The following is a 22595-nucleotide window of genomic DNA, read 5'->3' as shown; positions in this document are numbered from 1 at the left end:
GCACCAGCCAGATGGTGGCTGCTTTATGGAGAGCTCTGACTCAGCTTTCCCTCCCCACATTCCTGCACATCCTAATCCAGAACTTGAGACTGGTCTAAATAGATTTGTGGGCAAGTGCTGCCTCAGTCCATCCTCAGAAAGAAACCAAGAGCAGGGGGCAGGAGAAACCTGAGGCAGACAGGGAGGTCTCCATCACAGAAATGGGCTGTGATGTGGAAAGTTGATTTTCCACACTGAATAGGGAACTCATAATTTAAAAGATTACCTTGCAGGTGGTGATAAGGGCACCTTTTTTTCCTCTGCAGGCAACATTTGTGCTGTGGCCCATTATGGTGGGTGCTTTTATCAGTGATTTACAACGGAGCTGTCAAAAACTTTAAAAAGCTTCTATTAAACTGATGTGGATTTATCTATCTAAGACCTTTGAAATTTATAGAGGAACTGACTTTTGGCCTCCTTTTCTAATCAGAGTGTGCAGCTGCACATGGGGCAGGCAGCTCCCCAGCCTTCTAGGAAGGCAGGCATTTGGTTTGTGGCCCAGATTTGAGAATCCCTGGAGAGGTCTCTGGAGAGCAGAGCTTGTGGATGTTTGGAAACCAGTTCCCTCGTGTCATTTTTGGGGTAGCCTGGAACTGGGTGCACAACCCCCCTGCTCCTACTGCCCTGCAGCACATACGTGTGTGGATTTGGCTGCAGTGTTTCCAAACATGGCCAAATATTAAAAGCAGAAATGTAGTAAAACGTATACCATCTTTCATTTCATTGGCACTGAAGTTGTTATCTACTGGGGGAGTTTTTAATGCTCTGCTTTTGTTGTCTCTTCATATAATTCCTATGTATGAAACTGAAACTTTTTGGAATCCAGCTGGGCATTTGCAGCTGATGTATTGATTCCTGCCAGGAAAGCCATGTTAGCTGAAATGGGCTGGAAGTGGCAGCTTTGAAGCTTGAGATGGGGAGAGCCCCAGGAGACCTGTGTTACTGCCTACCAGGTAGCCAGAATAAAAGCCATTAAAATAGTTTGGACATTTCCTCCCTATTTCCATTGCCCACTCGTTTTTTTATCCTTCCCTCTAGCACCACTTTTGGGATAATTGCTCCTCCTTTCCCTTGGCTGTAATCACATTGCTGTGGAACAGAATTGTCCATTGTAGGGAGTTGCAAATGGTTGGCCCTGTTCAGCCCTGACCCGGAGATGTGATTGCAGCTGAGATGCTCTTTGAGGGCAAAAGGGCAGATCCTACTCACTGAGTTTAGTCTTAGTGCCCAACCACAACGTTAGGAGTTGTGATGTAGGACAGCAAGTTCCTTCTTCTGAGCAAAGTTGGATTAGTTTTACTCCTTTGAGGCTTGTTGTAGTAATGCAGATGGTTTGGCTAAATTTTAGGGTGGGTAATTGGACATTTGCAACTCAGAATTCCCACAGCAGTTCTGCTTGGATGTAGGATTGGTGGGTTTTTTTCCTCTGGTGAAAAGGCAAACAGTTAAAAGAGCAACTCAGTGCAGGAGAGGAATCACTTGCTGTGCTTTGCAGCATTTCACTGGTTAAAGCAGAGAACTTGATGTCTGGAAATGCCCTAAAGGCAGGCAGGGAAATTCTCCTCCTAGGTAGAAACAAAACATGGGGCAAAGAGCAAAACAAAGCCAGAAAAAAGAAAATGAGTCTGTACCAGTCCGTGTGCTAGACGGGGGGAACTGGGAACGCTGCCCTTCTGGAGCAACTAGACAGGTCAAAATACTGGCACGAGAACATCAGAAAGTGAGACCAGAGCAATCATTTGCTAAGGGATCAAACGCTCAGGGTGATAATCTTCAATCCAAAGTAATCTCTGAACTCATGCAGGCTCTTGGCCACTTGGCCACTTCCTTTGGGAGTGGACTCTTGACCAGTACCAGACTCAGAAAAGAGAGAGGCTGAAGGGTGATGGTCCCCAAGCCAGGCAGGCAAAGCACACAGAGATAAATGTGCTGTGTCAGTCAGTGTGAGCTGGGGCATCAAAGAGAAAAATGACATAAAAGCAGTCGGTTACCCATCCTAAGTGTCACCAGAGTAGGTTTTTTAACCAGAGGGAGCAATGACAGCAGTGCTCAGATACTGCTTCCAGAGAAGAGGAGGCAGTATTTGAGCAGGAGATGAATGAGGTTTTAGCTTGAACACACACGGGACAACTGTTACATCTCAGCTGAACGCTCCTGAATGTACTGTTGTGCTTCCAGAGACACCTCGATTCATTTCAAAAGAATAAACATTAAAAGTAAAATTTCAGGTCACTGCAAGAGCAAGTTATCCCTGTGAAAGGAAGAAGTGTGTTAATGGCTAAGTGGGAAAGAGGAAGTGTGGAAGAATAGAGGCAAAAGAGTATCTGTGACTAGGTTCAGTTTGAAAAGTATCTGTCAGTAGGCGCTGTGTCAAAACTCTTGCTCATGATAAAACAGTGCCTATACTGGTGGAGCAGGTACTGGAATTGTCAAGAGGGAAACTGAGAATATCTTCAATGGTGTAAGTGCCCTAATGATTAGGGAAGGAGCTCAGTTACCTGGCAGTTCATGTCCCTGGGAGCTTCCCCTTCTCCAAAGACATAGCTTGCAAGTGGGATAACCAAGAGAATGAATGTGACCCTTAGGGAACCCAAGGGAACTCTTGACCTCCAAAAGGAGGTTAATATATGTTTACACATGTATATTTATGTATATGCCTAAAGGAACCATTTTCTATAACCAGAAAACACAAGTGTTTAGGATGGGATAAAAAAGAAACCAAGAGGTTTTAGGTTAGAAGGTGTGTGGCAAACGCCCATAAAAATGTCAGCTACAGTTTTGCCCATTGCTGGCAAACAAAATGACAAACTTTCCCAGTAGTGTAGATTATTATTGCCAGAGAGAAGGGCACAGTAAGAACACATACTGTTAGTAAACAGTGTCCAAACCAGCAAGCCAAGAGTTGCTATTGGTAAGCTGAGGAGAGGTTTTTTTTTAAACAGGCTTGTGCTTACAATTCCCACTACACCCTCAGTGATAATACCTAAAGTGTTGCTTGGAAAACTGCTTATTTATTTTAAAATAAATATAAGAGAAGGTCTAAAATACTTTATTAAAGGCTCTGATGAACTGTAGGATGAGGAAAGTTTTCCAAAACGCTGACAGGACATCATTAAGCCCGCAGCCCTTGCAGCTGCTGCTCCTGCTACATTAGTAAATGCCAAGAGCAGCCGTGTAAGGGCAGTTCAGCACTGAGTAATTCATAAATTGGTTGTACTTGTACAGATTAGTTGGTTTTGTGTCTAGCAGTGGGAGCCAAATGGTTTCCAAGTGCTTCCCTGACCGCCTGGTTGGCAGCAGGGCGTGTGCCAGATCCCTGCAGACACGAGGGGCTGGTGATTCAGAAGCAAAGCTGGGGGTTGTTCCACTCCTGCTCATTGGAAGTGCCAGAACTTTGCTTCCCACAGGAGCACTGATGAGCTACTGCTATGCTAGAAATTTTCCAGACCAGTCTTTCTGCAACAATGAGCCTGAGGATGATCCACTGCGGGCTGTTCCCAATCTTTTAATCGATCTCCCCTGTCTGAGTGAACAAAGGCCCAGCCTGACACAGACAGGTGAGGGCAGCACATCTGAATAGCCTGACACAAAGTAAAATGACTGCAGCCCAATCTCTCTTTGTCAAATGGATGAGTGGTGTTAAACAGACAGTAAACCTGCCTGGGCTGTGGCAGCATTGAACTCCAGGGCTTTGTGAGCTGCCTGAGGAGGGGAAAAAAAAATTAATAAAAGCAGATGCATTTGAGTGCCTTGCAGGCTCTTTGAGCCTGAAATAGTAAGCTAGAAATAACAAGATTGCTATTATATATCATAATGGCCAGAAGTCGAGCAGGAATCAAAAAGGAGTAACATTTCAGAGAGTTAGAAAGAATATGAAGAGTTGTTGTTGTTTCTTAAAAGTGGAGTGAGAGAGCTATAAAGCCACCTGCTCAGTATATAAATCAGCCTTCTGGTGGGGGAAGGGTAGGAGGAGACTTGCCATTGGGAAGGGAACTCTGTATCCCAGGATATCCCAAAAATAGGTCATAGAACGGTTTGGGTTGGAAGGGAACTTAAAGGTCATCTCATTTCAACCCCCTGCCATGGGCAGGGAGACCTTCCACCAGCCCAGGTTGCTCCAAGCCCCGTCCAACCTGGCCTTGGACACTTCCAGGGATCCAGGGGCAGCCACAGCTTCTCTGGGCAGTCTGTGCCAGGGCCTCCCCACCCAGATATGGGGGAGAACTCATATGTGGACATGGAGATATGAGGGAGGGCCAAAAAAAGGTGATGTTCTTAGAAGATGTGAGAGTCTTTTTGATCTAAATTGGTTCTCACAACCTAAAACTGTTTCCAAAGGGCTCTGACACCATGAATGCTCTCCTCTACATCAGCCACCCAAGCAGACAGTTCATGTTTCAACCTGGTGGCTGAAGGAGAAAGTACCTTCTTTCCAATATTCAGCACGCTAAAAACTCTTTCTAGACTGGATATTTTGGAAGTTACTCCTTTTCCTAAAGAGTGACATGATTGAAATCTACTCTGACTTTCACCAGGGTGTATCTTGGTTAACTCTACTGAATCAGCAGAGCCCGTGACCAGCACCTTGGCCATGCAGTGACTTTCAGCGGGCACTGTTGCTGGAGTGCCAAGAGCTGTGTTTGCTGAGACGCCGTAGCTCTGTGTTTCTTACTTTGCTTTGCTCTTTTCCTTTTATTGTTGGAAACATTCTCAATATTTAAGGCTCTCGGGGCTCTAATCTCACCTTCCTTCTCTCCCCTCTAGTGTTTATCAACTTGTTGTCAAGGAGGAGAAGCTGCAGAAGGCACGGAGAGCTGCAGACATCATTGAGTGCTTCTCTGTCCCAGTGAGCTACAAGAATGCCTCCAGCCTGGACTCCCCACACTACTTTGCAGCTGAGCTGAAGCCCATCAACCTTCCTGTCACACAGCCCTTCACCGTGGGCGACAACAAGACCTACAATGGCTACTGGAACGCTCCACTTTCTCCCCTGAAAAGCTACAGCATATACTTCCAGGCACTTAGCAAGGCCAATGGAGTAAGTGCAGAGAAAACTGAGCTGGGTCTGTGTGTGACACCACCTCTGTCCTGCTCATCATTCTCCTTCCTTCTCGATTGGGTGCCAATTTAACTTTTCCTTCTTACTACCTTCTTACAGAAATCTGATGAAAATCAAGCAGGCCATTACTTGTCCTTCACTCAATACCCTCTCTGATGCTTAGATCCAGTAAGAAATCTGCTGAGGAGCCTGACTCTGTAAATTGCCACGTGATTTACTAAATGAGTTGCTTAGAATTTGGATCCTTTTTTTTTTGTCTTTCCATAAGCATGAATGTCAGGGTAGGGGCCATTGTGCTTTTAAAAGACCTAACTGCGATGTTTTGATAGTCTCCAGTTCACATTGCTTGTGATTTTGGAGGAGATGTTATGAATTTGTTACCTTTTAGCTTGCATTTATGATATGAATCATAATGCAACTTGTGGTTGGGAGTTTCAGCTCCGTTAAGTCGTAGTGCAGGGAGGACCATGTGCATGTCTGAGTCCTTATGAATATTCTGGGCTTTATTTCTGCATATATTTACCCTGAGACACTTGGTTTAGAATGGAGACTGCCCAGGAAATGTCTGTCCTATTCTCAGCCTCAGATGACACGCACATAATGCCACAACAGATCACATTCCACCACAGGAAAAGGAGAGGCGTCTTTTTGCTCTTCCAGTCAAGGATAGGAGCCCTCTAACCTTCTAACCCTCCTGTTTCAGGTCAGTTCAGCTACCACTGTACAGGCCAGATGCTGCCTAAGCAGTCATCCAACTTCCTCCCCTTTGACTCCCCTAATTGTTTTTCCCCATCACATAACATGATACAATTTGCCACTCTGGCCTCGTGAAAAGTCTTGGAGCATTGCCATGGCATCATGAATTTGGGTGGCAGAGTGTGTTATTAGCGTGTTTTCCAATGTTTTCATAAACCTTACTTTAACACAGATAAATTCTCTGAGACACCACCTATGGAAGAGCAAAATCAGAAAAATAATCAAAGGTGAATAGGGCAGGCTTTGCTCTCCACTTGGTCAGAGCACAGCCACCCATCTCCTAGGACTGTGCATGGTTAACAGCTGGCAGTGCCAGGCAGTGTTCACAGCCCATCTTAGTGCTTTACTACCTTCATTTATCACCATTCTCCTGCACAGCCTCAGCTGTGTGGCTGGCAAGTACAAAATCTCTTCAGCACTGTGCTGCTTTTCACCTTCGTAGTCAATACAGTTTCCTTCCAGCGCTCCTCAATTAATTCAATTTTGGATTTGCCTTTCTAAAGGAAATGGTGAAATGTATGTGTGTGTGTCTGTTCCTGGTTAGTTCCCCCATGTGTGATAGTTAATTGCCAGTGAATGGATCCCCAGGGAAGAAGAAACTTTTATTTGCTTAAGCACAATGTAATATTCCATAACTGGTTGTGTGAATGGAAATGTAGGCTTCCCTTGGCATTCTGGATTAAGGCAGCACTAATGGGGGGTTCCTGCTTTTCCTGCCTCTCTGTAGCTGGCTGGTTGCAGCTCACCCTACCTTTCAGGTGCTAAGGACTCCAAAAAGGATGATAAAAGGAATGGGACTGTAAAGGGCTTTTCAAGCATAAGTTAATCAACAGAGTCTTTATGCAACAACACACAATTTGTGACAGGATAAGAGAGTTATCCTGCCAAACACAGTAAATTCCTATTTGAGAAAGGTGATTTTCTCCTGTATTAATAATTTATCTTTCTACATTATGTGCTTATATTTCCTCAAAGTGGAGTGCTATGGCTAAAAGTATAGAGGTATTTGCAAGGCTGGAATATGGATCTTCAGAGGAGCAGCTTTTTGTTTCTTGGTAAAATCATGAAACCCCACATTTCAGACATTAGGGTCAATTTGCATCCAGACTTTTGCAGCTGTAAATAGTAAGTTTTGTTCTGGGTTTTCACTTAAGTCCATAACCTGAGCAGCTTTGACTGGTCTTTAAAAGCCTCCCAAGAATGAAGACTGCAGCGTGGGATTTCCATCCCTGGAAGTGTTCAAGGCCAGGCTGGACAGGGCTTGGAGCAGCCTGGTCTAGTGGAAGGTGTCCCTCTCTGTGGCAGGGGGTTGGAACGAGATGGGCTTTAAGGTCCCTTCCAACCCAAACCATTCTGTGATTTTTTGATAATGCACCTCTGCAAAAAATCTGAAACAATAACAATTCAGCCCAGTTAAAACAGAGCCTTATGTTCCCTTACACATGAAAAACTTAGCAGAACGTTGCCACTCATTTTTTTAATTAGGATATTCTATAGTTTCATTACTCACTGACAGTTGTGGAACGATGAAATTTCTTTCCCCACCTGGAACCTACAATGAGAAGGCTTCGTGCAGTGAACCAGAACATCGTCCTTTGGAATTGTAGGACTCTGGGGAGAGCTTAATTTGAAGAAACAGTGTGTATTTGGTCAAAAAGCTTGATTAGGAGGAGGTTAGGGGTGTTACAGGAGTTCTGCATTGTTCCAGCTCCTCTGTACGTGGAGGGCTGTGCTCATTTGGTGTTCCCGTCTGCTCTGCAGCCATTAGCTGGGATTGTTACAGTGAAAGGAACATAATTAACAGCTGGATGCAAAACAAGTGTGGCAAATTGCTGCAGAAGCAGATCACGAGCTTTTCTGGCTTCTCTTGTGCGATGTTTTGCTTGTTTGAGAGTTTGAATGAAGTAGCTGTCGCTGGTGGATAGCTGGGTGCAGTTTGGTCAGTGCTTCCAGACAGGGAACTGAACATAACACGTGTGAGACAGAATGGCTGTCAGCTTTGTTACACAAAACACTTCCAAATTGTGTGAACTTCCCTCCTAGGGACTGTTGAAAGCCAGATGCTGAGCTGAAACCCGTAGGAGTTAAAAGTAAAAGCAGGGGGGGAAAGAGAAAAGGGGCACAAGAAACTACAGGCTGTGGAGCTGTGGGGGTGAGAAGCACCCTTAGTTACTGCTCAGTTGTTAGGAGTGAGGAAAGGATGGACACAAGGCTGGGCTCTGCTCTGGCAGGATCTCCACACACACTGTGTGCCATCCAGGTAGTTATCTGGTGTTTGCTGATTGTCCTGGTGCCACCTGCCACAGATGGCTGCTTGACAGAGCATGAGGGTTTCCTCCTCTGAAAAGCCTCCCTGAGCTCAGCCCCTTTAAAACACCAGCCCTGTCAGTGTTTATCCCTCTGAAAGGTGAGGCCAGGTTGGCAGCACTGTGTTATTCCTTATCCTTTCTTATCCTTATACTGGCTTAATAATCCAAGTGAGATGTTGCAGGTTTTATTGTCCCCAGGTTCTTTATCTGGGTCACTGCAGGTGACAGTCTCTGGCTACTGATCCAGCAGCACGCTCAGATGGGGAGAATTTTTGGCTGCTGTGTGAAGCCTGCCTGAATTTTTTGAGCGGCTCAGAAACCAGAGCTCCCTAAAAATCCTTCCCGGAGTTGCATTTCAGCTCACTGAGTTAAAATGAGATCTGTAACAGCCCAGTTGCAATCAATAACTCCTGGCCATTTCTCCTCTAGCTGGGAGATGAGCAGGAGCCCTTGGAACACAGCTGGGATGATGTGGGGGGTGCTGCCAGCTGCTGCTCCAGCCTGGTGGTCCAACAGGTGACTGATGTTTCAGCCCAGAATTGTGAAAAGTAGCACTGCAGGAATCAATGAGAATATTATTTTTTGAGGGAATGATGGACTCCACAGAGATTCTGATTGATTTTTTGCCTCTCTAATGACTTGTACTACATGCACAGCCAGGCAGCTCATTATTATCAGGGGACTTCAGGCTGGATTTCTGGATGCTGACAGGTCTACTCGCAGTACACAACATTCTTCTTCTGGGACATTTTGGAGGTGTGGACAGAGCTGCCAGCAGAGAGGTGGCATTTATCCCTATGGAGATGGCCAGGGAAAAAAAACAGGGAGGTACTTCAGTTCAGCACAAGCTCTGCTCTGGAAAATGAAGTGGCACCAAGGCTGCCTGCATTGCTTCTGTGAGCAATTAACCAGCTCTGGGGAGCTCTGTGTTCAGTAGATTTTGGGTGTACAGTCTGTCCACTTACCTTTATTCCTTTTTAATCTCATGTTGGAGCTGCTGGGGCAGAAATAAAGCAGCTGTGGAAATGCTTTAGTCCCTATAAGCCCCCGTTTCCACATCTGGTTGACCAGAGTATGTGGACCTGAGTGTTTTCTGGATGTAAATAAAATCCTCCAACCCTACCTCACATTTGGGAAGTTGAGAGGAGTGGGATATTCAAGATCAACTATAGATCATCAAAATAACTTCCTGCTGGAAATAATAAAAGCCCTAAGCACTTCATTAAACCTCCCTTCTCCAAATGACAGAGGTAATAAAAATAGCTGATAATTGGGAAGGCAATACTAGATCTTGTTTTGACTCTGGGAGGAACTTGGAGTTTCCTAGAGCTGGCAATAGAAATTACAGGGCTGTCCATTGACCCTGCACAGGCACATGCACATGATTTATTATTTGAGGACAGCAAACCATCGGATTCAATGGGATAAAAAAAGAAACACACAATCTAGAGCTCCTCAATCTGCTGAGGACCTCAAAACCAATTCTTCAGGATGTCCATTGGACAAAACCATGGTTTCTGTCCCGTGGGAAGCAGGTTGCCAACAAGGATGGTCCATGCATAGCTCTGGGATGTGGGAAACTACAGCTGAAACTGAGGCCAAATGGGAGAGGGGAATCTGATTGTCTGGTCTGTGCACTTAAAATTGCCTGTCCCCGGTTTGAGCTGCCTGATGAAACTGTGCCTGTTGTAGGGCAGCCCCAGTGGTGCTTCTGGGGACAGCAGGTCCCACTGGTGCTGGCAGGTGTCTCTTCACTGTTTAACTACTGTAAAGTCATAATAATAGTAAAGGAAAGGAAAAATGGTGGGTGTGAAAACAGATGGATGAAAAGGCTTTGCTGCTTTTATTGTTGTTCGTAGTCTGTAAACAGCAAGCTGTCAGTTTAAAAGAGAAGGGGGGGAAAAAAAATCCTGTGCCCTTTTAGGTTGTGAAGACGCAGCTGTCACATAAACATATGTCCTGCTGCCCTCAGAGCCCTTTCCTGCAGAAAATTGTTCCCATCCAAACGCTGAAGAGACAGAGGCAGAACTTGTCTTGTTACCATCCCTTTCACTTCGGAGAAATGTGCATTTAAAAATCTCAGTAATTAGTAGACAGCAGCAGCTCCTTTGCTTCTAAAAAGGAAGAAACAAGCTATATTAAAAGAAGGTTTAAAAAAGCCCTGAAAATCCAGGGGGGGGATGCTAAAACAGGCTCATGGTGTGCAGCTTCAAGGCTGTGTTGGCAGAGAGGGATTACCCAGCTCCCCAGCACAGCCTGCCTTCTCTCCAGAGGGTTCCCAGGTCATGCTGATGGCAGGTCCAGGTCTCCCTTCCAGGAACAGGCTCAAAAACACAGACTCCAAAACACAGGCCTCGCATTGTGTGGGCGTAAAAATATAGCCAGGGCTCAGCCTTGAGCGAGGGTACCCCATAATCATCCTTTATTCGTATGGGAGGAGGTTCCAGAAGACAAATTGACACAAATTTATGTTCCAGTAAACAAGATATTACACACTAAGCTTTCTGGATATGGAGCATGTTGGAAAAATGAAGGTTGGATCAAGAGCTGTAGGATGTATTCATGAAGTGTTTTCCAGTTCCAGGATCTCAGTTAAAATATGCCTGCATTGTTCTACTGCTGTTTGGATATAAAATCTCTGCCTTAACCTGGCAGGGATACAGAGCCAAAGTAGTAGTGCTACTGGCATCTTAATTTAAATTATTGCTGTGACTTCAGCTGTAATATGAAATGCATAAGCTGAATATGCAGGGTCTCAGGTCACCTCTAATATTGCTGTAGACATATAAGGCCTTGTAAAACTTCTGTGATATCATAAAATGGGAATTAAGTATCACAGCATTTGAAAGAATGTTCAGAAAGAACACAGAGACTGAAATTTTGGGGAAATTGGTTTTGTTTTACTAAAACTTCTATTGTTAACCCTTTATTTAATTATTTTTCCTATCATTGCTTTAAGCAGTCTGGATGGATTATCGAGAATTACCTGCATTGTTTATTCCTGTTTTGCTAGTGGCTAAAGAGAAGCATCTTACTTTGCTGTGTACAGGAAAGCACCTTGTCTGAAGCAAAAGTAATATTTTTCAGAAAACAAACATGATTGTGAGACAGTGGTTTTACTGCTTTCTTTTTTTTTTGGGGGGGGGGGGGGAGGGAAGTTTATTTATTTATTCTGTTTCCTGGTAGAAAAGCTCATGCAAGCTTACAATTCTCAGCACCAATCAAATTAAAGTAGAGTAAATTTAAAGAGATTTTATTTTTATGAGACACCAAAGAGGTGAGCAGTGGGTTGATCAATGAAAGAGTTAATGGCAATCAGTGGAATAGTCAGCCCTAATCAGGAATATGGACTAAGTTCAGGTCTTTAACCTCTAGCACCCCAGGAGCTGAGTGCCTGGTGTCTGTGCAGGTTCTTTTATATTTTCCTTCCCAGAAGATGCAATTTGAAATGAAGCCCTGAAGTCCAGATGTCTGGACTGTTCCTCCAGTGACTGCTTACCCTTGCTTTTGGCAGTGCCAGGTCGTGGGCTCCTGATAACTGTGGTTGTGCTAAATGCAGCCAGGGATGGATGTAGCTGCAAACAGCCCAGCCTGCATCCTGTCACCCCAAATCACCCCACGGGAGGTGTCCTGCAGGAATACACACGTTCTCAAACGAGAGCAGTTCCAGCACCACTAACAGGACCTTGGTTTTTTATTTTCTCCACTCTTCGTTTCTCAGCGTGGACTAACTTCTCCACCTTTCATGTTACACTTGGAAGCCAGCAGAAAGCCACAAATACACAAGGAAATTTTCCTCAACAAAACGAGAGGAAGCGCCCACCTACCTGCAGGCTGCAAAAGTGCTGTCTGGATATTTTGTATTTTACTTTTCATCACCGATTTTCCAGGTCACCTTGTTGTAGATCAGGATCTCTGTGTCCTACAGTTCCCAGCATTACGTGTGGAGACTGTGCTCTGAAAGCAAAGCTGTGTTTTTCCTGCCTCACAGATCACCACTTGCAGTAAAGACTTTGAATTTCCAGAATGAATGGCCATTCAAACTGATTGTACAGGAGGCAGAGAGGAATGGGGAGCTCTGTGTAAAGCTCTGGTGACTTTGCAGTGCCGATGGTTGCGTAGGGAGGTTGATTTTTGAGGGAGAGAGGGTTCAGCGCACCAAAGAGAGATGTCTCTGGTTTGCTGGGATAACAGGGATCGAGTCCCACTCTGGACCTAGCTGTATGGCTGGGAAAGGATGTCCTTAATAGACAGGGGTTGTCCTTGGGGACGCAGGAATTCCCAAAGAGAGTCTGAGGGCAAGATTGAGGGGAAACTTTGTTCTTCTGGATATCTTGTTGTTTCTAGAGGTTGTTTCTAGACTACACACAGTTTATATCCAGATAGTGTGGCTGGGTGGTATCTTAAAGCATCACAGAAAGGGATCAGAGGGAATTGCTCCTGTGATTCCCACTATTTCCCAGCATGGATCCTGCAATCCCCTTCCTCTGGGCAGTGTAAATGTGAGGAGAAAGGCACGATGGGGCTACGTGTGTGTGTCTGCTCCAGCCAGGGACAATCTGTCACAGATGGTATGGATTTTCTCCGAGAGCCAGTTCAGACCTTCCCAGGGTTTGTGCAGTTGTTTGAGGATGGAAGGAGGTGCTCAGCAGTGCATTGCTGGGCTGTTGTTTCCAGAGCACACACACAGCATCCATATTAATGCAGCTTTGTTACCCACGGTAATTTATGCAGCGTTTGTTACACCTGAGACTTGTACAAGAGCGTGTACAGGCAGAAAGTGCTCCCAAACCCCTGCAGCTGCCAGGTCTTTAACCAAAGCAACACATTCCCATTTGGATGGAAATCGTGTGTTGGACAGCAGCAGCCCCTGCCAAGAAGGGCTGTGGAATGAGGAGCTGGGGATACCAGAAAGGATGTGTTTGCGGTGGAGGTGACCTGTTCGAGCTGGTAGTGAAGCCAAATACAACATCACTGTTCCCGTCCAAACTCCCGTTCCTGCAGCCCTGCAGAGTCCAAGCTGGACTGAACACAAAGGGTTGGGTTTTATCCCAGCTCTGCAAGGAAGAGCTGCAGTGGAGAGGGTTGTTAGACCAGCTCCTTTGGCAGAGGCAGCTGCACAGCAGTGCTGGGCTTCACAACCACAGGGCTGGAATATTCAAACGAGTCCTCCGGTGTCTGTTTGCCATGTGTTTAAATAAATACCCAATTTGCGAAATTTGCAGTAATGGTGCATGAAAATTAGATGTACAGTTGCATGTACTTTTGACCCAGAGCTTGTCAGTCTATTACAGAGCAGGTCATTTAGCTGGTAAATTCTATTAGCTAATCAGGCAGTTACATGGGACCCATCACTCACACCCCGAGCGTGGAGAAACGTGTTGTCACTCTCAGCTTCTCAACATTTAGAGAACCAGCTGTAGGCAAGTCCAATATGATGGAGTGTTTTTTGCAATCAAAACTCAGTGTTTTTTTTCCAAAGATGAAGTGTAAGAAAAAAAATGCATATTTTTTTTGGCACCTTTTTAAAGGAATGTGTGTTTATTGTAGATGGGCAAATTGCACACCTTGATGTTTTCCTATATGTTTTTTTTTTTCTCTGCTTTTATTTTTCAGGAAACAAAAATCAACTGTGTCCGGCTGGCAACAAAAGGTATGTGGGTCTCTCTTTCCTGCAAAGCACAATGCCAGTAATGTTAAAACTGCAGTGGTGGCACAACTTGATTACAGTTACTATCCAGAGAACCAGCCCCTTTATTTCTTCTTTTATTTTTTTTTTTTTCCTTTTAAGGAAGATTACAAAGGCAGAACAACAATTTCCAGAACCACTCCACTGTATTTGTGACCTTTGTTACTTTCTTAACACAAGGTATCTTTTTCTGTGGTTCCTCCTTTCCCTTGTTCTGTCGGCAGCTCTTCTGTCCTCAGGACTGTTCTTGCTGCTGGCAGAACATCACTGGAAAAGTGACATTAAGTTCCTGCTGAATTCGTTCTCTCTGCAACTGTACAAAGCAGATAAGAGGAGATCTGCCATAAGCCTCACCTTGAACACACCAGGGCACAATTCTTACATCACACCATTTTCATGGTATAATTCAACAAACTAGTAGAGTGTATTATTAATTTTCATTGTGGTTGGCTCAGAACAGCCCAAACTGGCCCAACGGCCAAACCCAGGACAAATAGCCCCAGGTTGGTTCACAAGGTGTAGCTCTTGAGGGAGCAACGATGACAATGTCTGAGCTCCTTCTTGGAGTTCACAGTTGCTTTTAACAACTCTTGTGAAGATTTCAAAATCACCCCAGGGGCTACTTTGCCAGAAAATATGTCAGAAACCAATTTACTTGTAACACGGAGGAATAGCTGTAAAAAGATCTCCCCCAACACGTGTTGTAGCCTCAAAATGAGCTGTAAGGAAATGCTGGGGTGATTTGCCATGGGCTGTGCTACAAGTAACTCTCCAGTTCCAAAACTTAGGGTTGCCAGCTTGTGCTCTTGCTGCCTTGCTGGAATGTGAAACACCTGCATTGCTGCCTGTGGAGGCTTTTGACAGTTCACCCAAATTGGCAGGAACCCAGAAATCCTTTGAGGCACCATCCCATTTTTTGCATTCCTTTCGCTCCTTGCTGACTTGTGACAGAAGCTGATGGCTTCGAGGCACTTTCTGCTGATCCTTTCTGCACCTGCACTTGCAGAGAAGCCCCATCTATCATTTTGTTGGATAGCAGAAAAGGGCTTTTTCCATCTTCCTATGGAGACGTGCCAGGCTGTCTCAAAAAGCTGTGCCCTGGGATGGCAGGTGCTGCATGAAATCCCCACCTGTGCAGCTGTTTTCCCTGCTGAGACCCGGTACACAAACTGGTGGGGCTGTAAGAAGTTGTGTCACCACTGAAACACAAGGAGGATGAGCCATTTCTCCCCTTTCTCCTTCTCATCTGTGGCTCTGGTGTTCCCCATATCCTCTTGTTCCTTTCCTTTTTAAAAGCTCCCTGTAAGATCTTTATTTAATTCATTCTCTGGGTTACAAACATTCTGTGTGTCTCAGTCTATGTGTCTCCTTCCTCTCAGTTTTCCCAGCTGGTAGTGATGTGACCATTTCAGATACCTGATTTTGGCTTTCTGGTGGTAGAAAGGGCAAGAGCAGGACTGAGTAAGACAAGAATGGGTGAAATGTGGCTCCACAAGGTTTTCCAAAAGCATGACTAGAAGTCTCCTCCTGAGATCAGAGATACTGGATTAATTAATTTTTGGAAACCTGTAGTTCTTCCTGTTTCACTCATTTATTTCTCTGGAGCTGGTGGAAGAATGTTGTCATGCTGTCAGGAAAGATATTTGCTCTGTGACTATTCAAAGGGAAATAAAAACTTACACAGCTTGGAAAATCCCATTCTGGGTTTTTGGTTTGCACTGTCTGATTTGGGTACCTGAGAAAAGTGTCCCAAAAGTGTTTGACCTGCCTCTGGCTTCTGCAAACTGATTTAATTTTCATTAACCTGCTAGGTCACAGGAAGAGTCAATAAGCCACCCTCATTCTGTTGTTTCTGAATGCTGTATCTTTTTTTAAAAAATTATCTCTTGCTAATATTAATTTAGTAAGAGATACAAAAGAGATGTGTAGAGCCTGAGGATGTCTAAACCCACGGCTTTTTGGCCATATTATTCTTGAGGATTTTTCTTTGTTGACATGAATGGAAAAGGACAAGAAATGATGGTAGTTCTAGTGTTTGTTGTCGCTGTCTCAATTCATATCACTTTTGATTTATGGGCAGATATCTTATTCCTGTAGGTGGAGTGCAGAAATCTCAGTGGAAATTCCTTTTCTTTTCCTCTTGTCCTCACTCTGAATTTGCAGTGTTGTAATTCTCCGAGCCTGACCATTAGCATGGACACTGGAATATCCAGCTGGGGGGTGGTATCTGCCCTCTCTCTGCTGTGTGGCAGTGCACAGAGACACCCACAGAACTGTAATTACCGTGTGTCCTGGCCAAAGGCTGATTTCTGGGATGTTCTAGATGCCCTACTGTGTCTGTGCTGTCTTCTGTCTGGTCATTATATTGATTATCCTTAATGGCATTGCCCTGTATTCTCCTTTATTTGCATTGCTGTCTTGCTGAGGATACAGTGAGCAAACCTGTAGTCTGCCTTGAACGAAACCAATAGAGCTGCTAGTGAGGATACCACTGTGGTGTCTTTGTAGGAATCTGGGGAAAAAGACACCTTATTTGGAGTCAGGATTAATCATGGCATTGACAGCTCTTAAAAGCTCTGCTTTGAGTTGGTACCAGAGAAAAAAACATATTTTGTTTTGAAGCAAGAAAATAAATACATACTACTGGTGCCAGACTAAATGTTCATTTGGGATTTAGGCCTAATTTTTCCATTCCTAGACTTCTGACACTGCAGCAGCTCCATTAACACTAGTGAAATGAGTCCTGATTTACGCCAGTGACAGGAAGATTAGGATCGAGACGTGTTTAGGCAAGGCAAGTACTCTCTTGAAGTGCTGGATTAACAAGGGCACTAAACGTGAGTGTGGGAGTAATTAGGCAGTGAAATGTGTTAGGCATGTGTTACTGGGGGATTATAACACATCTTGGGTGTTGCTGCAAGGCACCTGTTCGGAAGCTGAGTCGCTTTAATTACTGGAGAGACACACGAGGCTGTTCCGCTCCTCCAGCAGCCTGGGAGCCAATTTGCTTTGTATGTCCCATTGCCTCAACTCCAAGGAAATGAAAGCAGAGAGCTCTTTAAAAAGAGTTTTAGTCCATTACAGAAAGTTTGGGAGGTTTCCCAGTTTTCTTTGCTCTTTTAGCAAGAAATAGGCTGCTCAGATCGACCCCTTTCCAGCTGGGCCCATCCCCACGCAGGAGCTGCTTCCCAGCTCTCTGGGGCTTCACCCTCTGCATGGTTCCCTCTGTGCTGCTTCTGGTTAGGTGAATGTGGTTCTTGTGGTAGCAAGGAAAAGCTCTCAGATCTTTCTGTTTGGGGTTATGAAATGTCAGGAGGTGGGGGCAGGGTCAGCATTTCAGAGCATCAGGTCATGGAATCCTTCAAAGCAGAGCTGGTAGATCCTCAACTGAGTCAGCACGGTGTTTAATAGACATGGGGCAGCACATCTGTGAGCTCCTTTCCTTCCATCCAGTGCTTCCATATAGGAGTTGGGTGATGCCTGTGGGAAGGGCTGGTGGCAGGGACTCCCTGTCAGCCTTTGCTGTGGTGCCATTTGACAATCCATCAGAAAGCTCCCTGCGTTTGTCCAGTCTGTGCAGCCCATCCCACGCTTTGCCAGCATGTTTGAAATCCACAAGCATTGTTAACCTTTTGTATCTACGTATGTATTTATTTTCAGATTCATTGCTCTCAGATTTCTTGCCACTTCCCTCCTCACATGGGCTACTCCTCTTTTTTTAAATTACTGGAGTAATGTCATCCTTCACAGCATTAGTCACTTGGATGCATCTCATTAGCATAAAACACTCTTTAAAAATAAGTTTCTAATTAAACCCCAATTTGCCAGCTCTCTGCCATACAGTTTTCATTCAGACAGTTTATTTATTGGTTTTGCCATTTGGTTTCCTTGATAGCATTTGTTTTAATATGTCCCATTCTTTCTGAATTAACTGACTTGTTCTCCGTGTCTTAAAGCAACATATTTATATTGACACTTTATTAGAGAAAATTGCAACCTCTTACCAAGAGAGAGCGATTACCTCTTATATTCTTAAAGTGCATTAAATTAATTTCACAGTGTAATTGAAACCAAGGCAGAGGGCTCATTAATGGTTCCTTATCTCCTGATACTCATTTCTTCTTTCTTTAAAATGTGAGTTCTTGCAAATGAAAGAATGGAACTATAATAATCATTATGAGGTACATTTTTATTTTTTTCCTTTTTTTTTTTTTTTTTTTTTTTTTTTTTTTTTTTTTTTTTTTTTTTTTTTTTTTTTTTTTTTTTTTTTTTTTCTGTGCATGCTGCCTGGGAACCATTTTGCTTGTTTTTAGCAGTAATAGGTAGACAAGAGGTGACCACGCGAAACCCGCCCAGCCTCTTGAGCACAGGTGATTATCAGTTCAGGAGAAGGAAAACTGGTCAACCTTCCAGAGGTCTGAGCAGCTTCATGACTTCTTGTTTCATATTTGTTTTGCATGGGAAAATAACTTTTATAATTGCTCCAATACAGTATAAAAGGGGACAGTTCTTATATGTCACTGCTTCAGCTCTGAGGTGGATGTTGGCTCGTGCTGAGAGTCAGCTGGGGGTATCAAACCACTTAAATCTTCACAGGAGCACTTGGGTGTGGTGGAAGAGCCCCACAGATCCCCCTCTGCAGAGGCTGAACATCTCCCCGGGCGCGCATGGAGCTGAGCTGCATCTTCAATTAAAGTAGCTCCAGAATTTGCTGGGGCTGATGATGCCATTTATTCTTAGACAGCTGAGTGCTGCTGTTGAAGAAATATGGCAGGAGAATGAAAGCTTGGTTCTGTAAGCCCTCTGTGTAGAAACTGCTGCTGGAGTCAGAGATGCTGCAGGACTGAGCCTCGGCAGCACCACGTAAAGGTGCTCACAAATCCCAAGTGGGGATGCTTGGAGCTTCTCAAGGGTTTTGTGGTTCCATCAGATTGAACCTGGAGGTCCCTGTGTCATCAGCTTGCCCCATCATGTGTAACACTGGGACCAGTACCATTAAATTTGAATATGTAGAGAAAATTTAAATAGAGAGAGGAAATCCCGTCAGCTTGTGGGAAATAGTTTTTTCTACTTTGGCCTGATGTGCACAGAATGACTGACAGGCATGTGGCAGCGTCACATGTGATTAATGGGACAGGGAGGGGAAAGGAGGGGTTGGCTTGTCAGTTTTGAGATGGATTACACTTCTGTGGGAATGTTGCTGTTCTTCTCCCAGTGCTGCATGATTGTTCCTGTCTAGTTATGACGTCCTCACCCAACACTTTTTTCAACTGCACTTCAGGACAGCTGTGATGACACAGAGGCAAAAAAGTGCTGGGATCACTGTGAAGTTCATATGGTTCAAAAAGGTCCCGCTTTTTGGTAGCACTGGAAGAAGGAAACTTCCTGGGGCAGTCTTGAGACCTCATTTAAGAGTTTGGGTCTAAAATGTCCAGGAAAATCTTGGGGCGGAGGGGAGACTGCAAGAAATCAGTGGAAAATGAGGAGGGAAAATGTTCCTGCTGTTCACACATGGTTTGGCTGCATGTGAAAACTGTTCATTTAATAGCTCCTGGTCCCTCAAATTCATTGAAGAGGCTTCTTTTGTTTTCTGAAATACAGTCTGGGTTTGTAGACAGATAATGTATTTTTTAAACAGATCTAATCCCACTTCAAATCTGTTTGTTACTGCATTTTGTCTTCTAATACACTGGAATGTTATTCCTTTGACAGGTTTATTCTGTTTTGTGCTATTTATTTCAGAGGGGTTTATCACACTTTTTAAGTTGAATGCATGAAAATGTTCAGTTGTTTTTTTCCCCTGAACGAATCTCTGCCTTCTCAAAGTTATTTTTCAACACAAGTTTTGTGTATCACCATACACAGCTGTTAATAAAAGACACACTTATGTTGCTCTTACTGAAAAATATACTTCACTGGGAGATAAATCAAACTTCCTGGCACATGGATACCAAATTAACCCAGTGAGCATCTTTATTTTCAGCGAATTTGGTAGCAAGACTTACTTAGAGGGATTTAAAATGTCACCTTTAAGGGCTTTCTTTTCCCAGGGAGATTTAAATTAGTGCAGAACCTGGTCTAGAGCTGGATGAGGCCACAGTGAACTGAATTTGGTAACTCCAGCCCAGTTTCTAGAGAACATTTTCTACTCCAGAGCTCTGCTGCACTGCCAGACCCTAATCTTGGTCTCCTCAATGAAAATAAGCAGCTGGAGAGAAGGGGAGAAGGGACAGGGTTAATATTAATGCATGAGCTTCTGAGCTTCTTCCAGGAACTGGACATTTAAAAACTCCACGGTAATATTAAGATCTGTGATAACATCAGGAGAGAGGCAGGTGTGACAGAGACTGCTTTGTGGCATTATTGTAGAGGAAAAGAAAAAAAAATCTTCATTCCAGGCATGCCTGAAAGTGCTGCTTCCACTGGGCAGAGCACGGGAGGCTCCTGGTGTTTCATGCAGCACACGCAGAGCGTGTGTGCAGACTCCCTGACACCCTGCCCAGCTGACTCCTGCTTGCTGGGAGAGGCTCAGAGCCCTCCTTCGCATGCTGCTCACTCAGCCCAGGGGTGAAGCCTCACCAGGCATGGTTTTTGTAGGTTTCTGTAGGTTTTTGTAGGCCACTGTGGTACTTGGAACACCTTTGACCAGTCAGGCCCGAAAGGTGATTTTATTTCAGTGTTTGTTTCCTACCCGCCCCTTGACTTTGCTCACTGGTTTTGCAGCTTCTGCAGCTGGTGTGGGTGTGGATTTTGAATTATAACCGGGATGAGATCAGGGTAACTTCTTGGAGGGGACTGACTGATGCAAAGGTTAATTAGTTTTTGTTAATAGGGGGTGATCAGTGTGTTATATGCCCACAACGTGGTCATGCCTTGTGAAGTTTTCACACGTATCAGTCAAAAGATTGATCTCCCTGTGTCTGTTTTGGACCCCACAAAAATTAGGTCACATCTGTCAATTTGAACTTGTGATAATGGGAATTTTGCTTGCTTTCCATTTTTATAATATTGAGCAAGTTTCTAAATAACTCTGTAAAAGTGGGGAGCTAAAATGGGAAGCTGCTCTCACCCCCGAACCATCCCATCACTTGTTGTCATCACAGCAGCTGCTCTTCAGCTGATCTCTTCTTTCAAGCAAATGTAATAACCCTTCTCATTCTTGGGGACCAGATATCTGCCTGTAGCACAAATTACGTGCTTCTGTTCTGAACATAGAGGAGGAAAAAACAGAGGAGAAAAGAAAAGCCTTTGTGGTGGATTTGCCTGGAATCTCCAGAATCAGTTATTCTCTTAGTGCTATTTTTTAATTCTCATCCAGTTTAGTAATTCTGATCCTGATTCCTCGCTGTGTATTTACCTTCACCCTCCCACAGATTCCATCGGTGAGCTTGAAAAATCCCTCATCCGAATTCTGGTCTGTCTTTCTCTCCTGGACTGCTTTGTTTTGCTTCTCTCTCTGCTTTGAATGTGGTTGAAAGCTTTTGCCTCTCATCATTCTTTCCACTCTTTTCGAGCTTTGCTGAAGAAATGAGTATGTCTCACTGTCTCATTGTAGTCTTAAGCCTGTGCTGTTTGCAGATTTCAGCGACTGGAGGATGCAAATTGGTGCAGTACATGTAGTGATGCTCTTTGTGGTGTTCATTTCTTTAATGAATTACAACGAAGAAATAGCCAAAGTGGAATGTGGCTTTCAGATGTGATGAGCTGTTTCACTGTTGGCTTATGATTCACAGAAGCATTGGCTTTGTGCACAGTTTTTTAGCCCCAGTATGATGCTGGAAGTTTTGTGCTGGTCAGCTGATGCCCGGGGCTGCTGCTTGGTATTCCAGATTCGGATATAAAATGGTGCTTTCCCACCTTTATCTCAGCGTTATCATTCTTGGAGGTACCTGTCTAGCCTCGTGCCTGCTTGTCAGACTGTGCTCCACAGGTATAGATATTATCAGGCTCTGAAAACACGAGGGGAAACATTTCTACGTGCAGAGATGCTTGAATCATTTGTAGGCCGCTCACACAGAAAGCACCATAAAAAAAATAAGTAAAGGAAATCGTGTTTACAAGTGATTTGAGAATAGCTGTCTTTTGAATATAAGCCTCTAGGTCTATTAGGAGATTTTACATTCAGTGTGCAGCCTGGCCATTATGTGCTGCAAAGAAATCATTCTGATTGAACTGTTCATTTTAATGACTGTGAACCCGATATTTTTCATTAATTTTTCTGGGTTAAATAATGCTTTGAAGTAATTTTTTTGTGATTGGTTTTTGTTCCACGAGTGGATTTCTTGTCTGAAGAGCCTGTGTTCTTAGGTGTCACAAATTTGAAACCAAACCTCATCTGTGCCAGACTTGTCCCCTTGCTGGGTCTTTCCTGGACCTGGAGGCTGAACCAGTGCTTGTGTTGCTTCTCTCACTTTTCCCTTCCCTCCTGTGCACTTGCACCGCCTTTTTCTTGACCCTTCTGTCCTTAGAGCCATTTTATTTGCTTTTTCTTCTCCTTTTCTGCTTTGGGATGCTCCTCTCTCCTACACAGGGCCACAGCTACCAGTGGCTGTGGTACCACTTCCATCACAGGACCTCATTCTCTGCCTCACCACCTGGAAATCTTACACAAATTCCTGACTTTTCCTCCTGCTTATGGCTCTTTTGAGTCCTTTCTCCCAACAGCTACATTTTTCTAAATGCATTTTTGTAATTGCTGCTTGAAGGACGTTTGAAATTGCAGTTTTTGAAATAGGTTTTACAG

General features: G+C 44.3%; 1 protein-coding gene across 13 annotated transcripts in view; it reads left to right on the top strand.

Moving 5' to 3' along the window:
* Nucleotides 1–22595, top strand: part of PTPRT (protein tyrosine phosphatase, receptor type T) — a 436407-nt gene that overhangs the window by 343632 nt on the left and 70180 nt on the right. For 9 of the 13 annotated variants that reach the window (XM_027883319.1, XM_027883313.1, XM_027883317.1 and 6 more), the window contains exons 12-14: nt 4804–5077; nt 13780–13816; nt 18166–18222. In XM_027883319.1, coding sequence (XP_027739120.1) covers nt 4804–5077; nt 13780–13816; nt 18166–18222 — 368 coding nt within the window. The remainder of the gene's footprint in view (nt 1–4803; nt 5078–13779; nt 13817–18165; nt 18223–22595) is intronic. The other 4 variants (XM_027883323.1, XM_027883322.1, XM_027883316.1 and 1 more) reach the window with 1 other exon arrangement.

Source organism: Empidonax traillii, unplaced genomic scaffold, assembly GCF_003031625.1.
Source record: "Empidonax traillii isolate 1590-97213 ecotype Southwest subspecies unplaced genomic scaffold, ASM303162v1 scaffold124:size1682992, whole genome shotgun sequence".
In the NCBI taxonomy this organism is placed as follows: Eukaryota; Metazoa; Chordata; class Aves; order Passeriformes; family Tyrannidae; genus Empidonax; species Empidonax traillii.
Note: the sequence above shows the minus strand (reverse complement) of the source record. Positions and strands in the feature narration are given on the sequence as shown.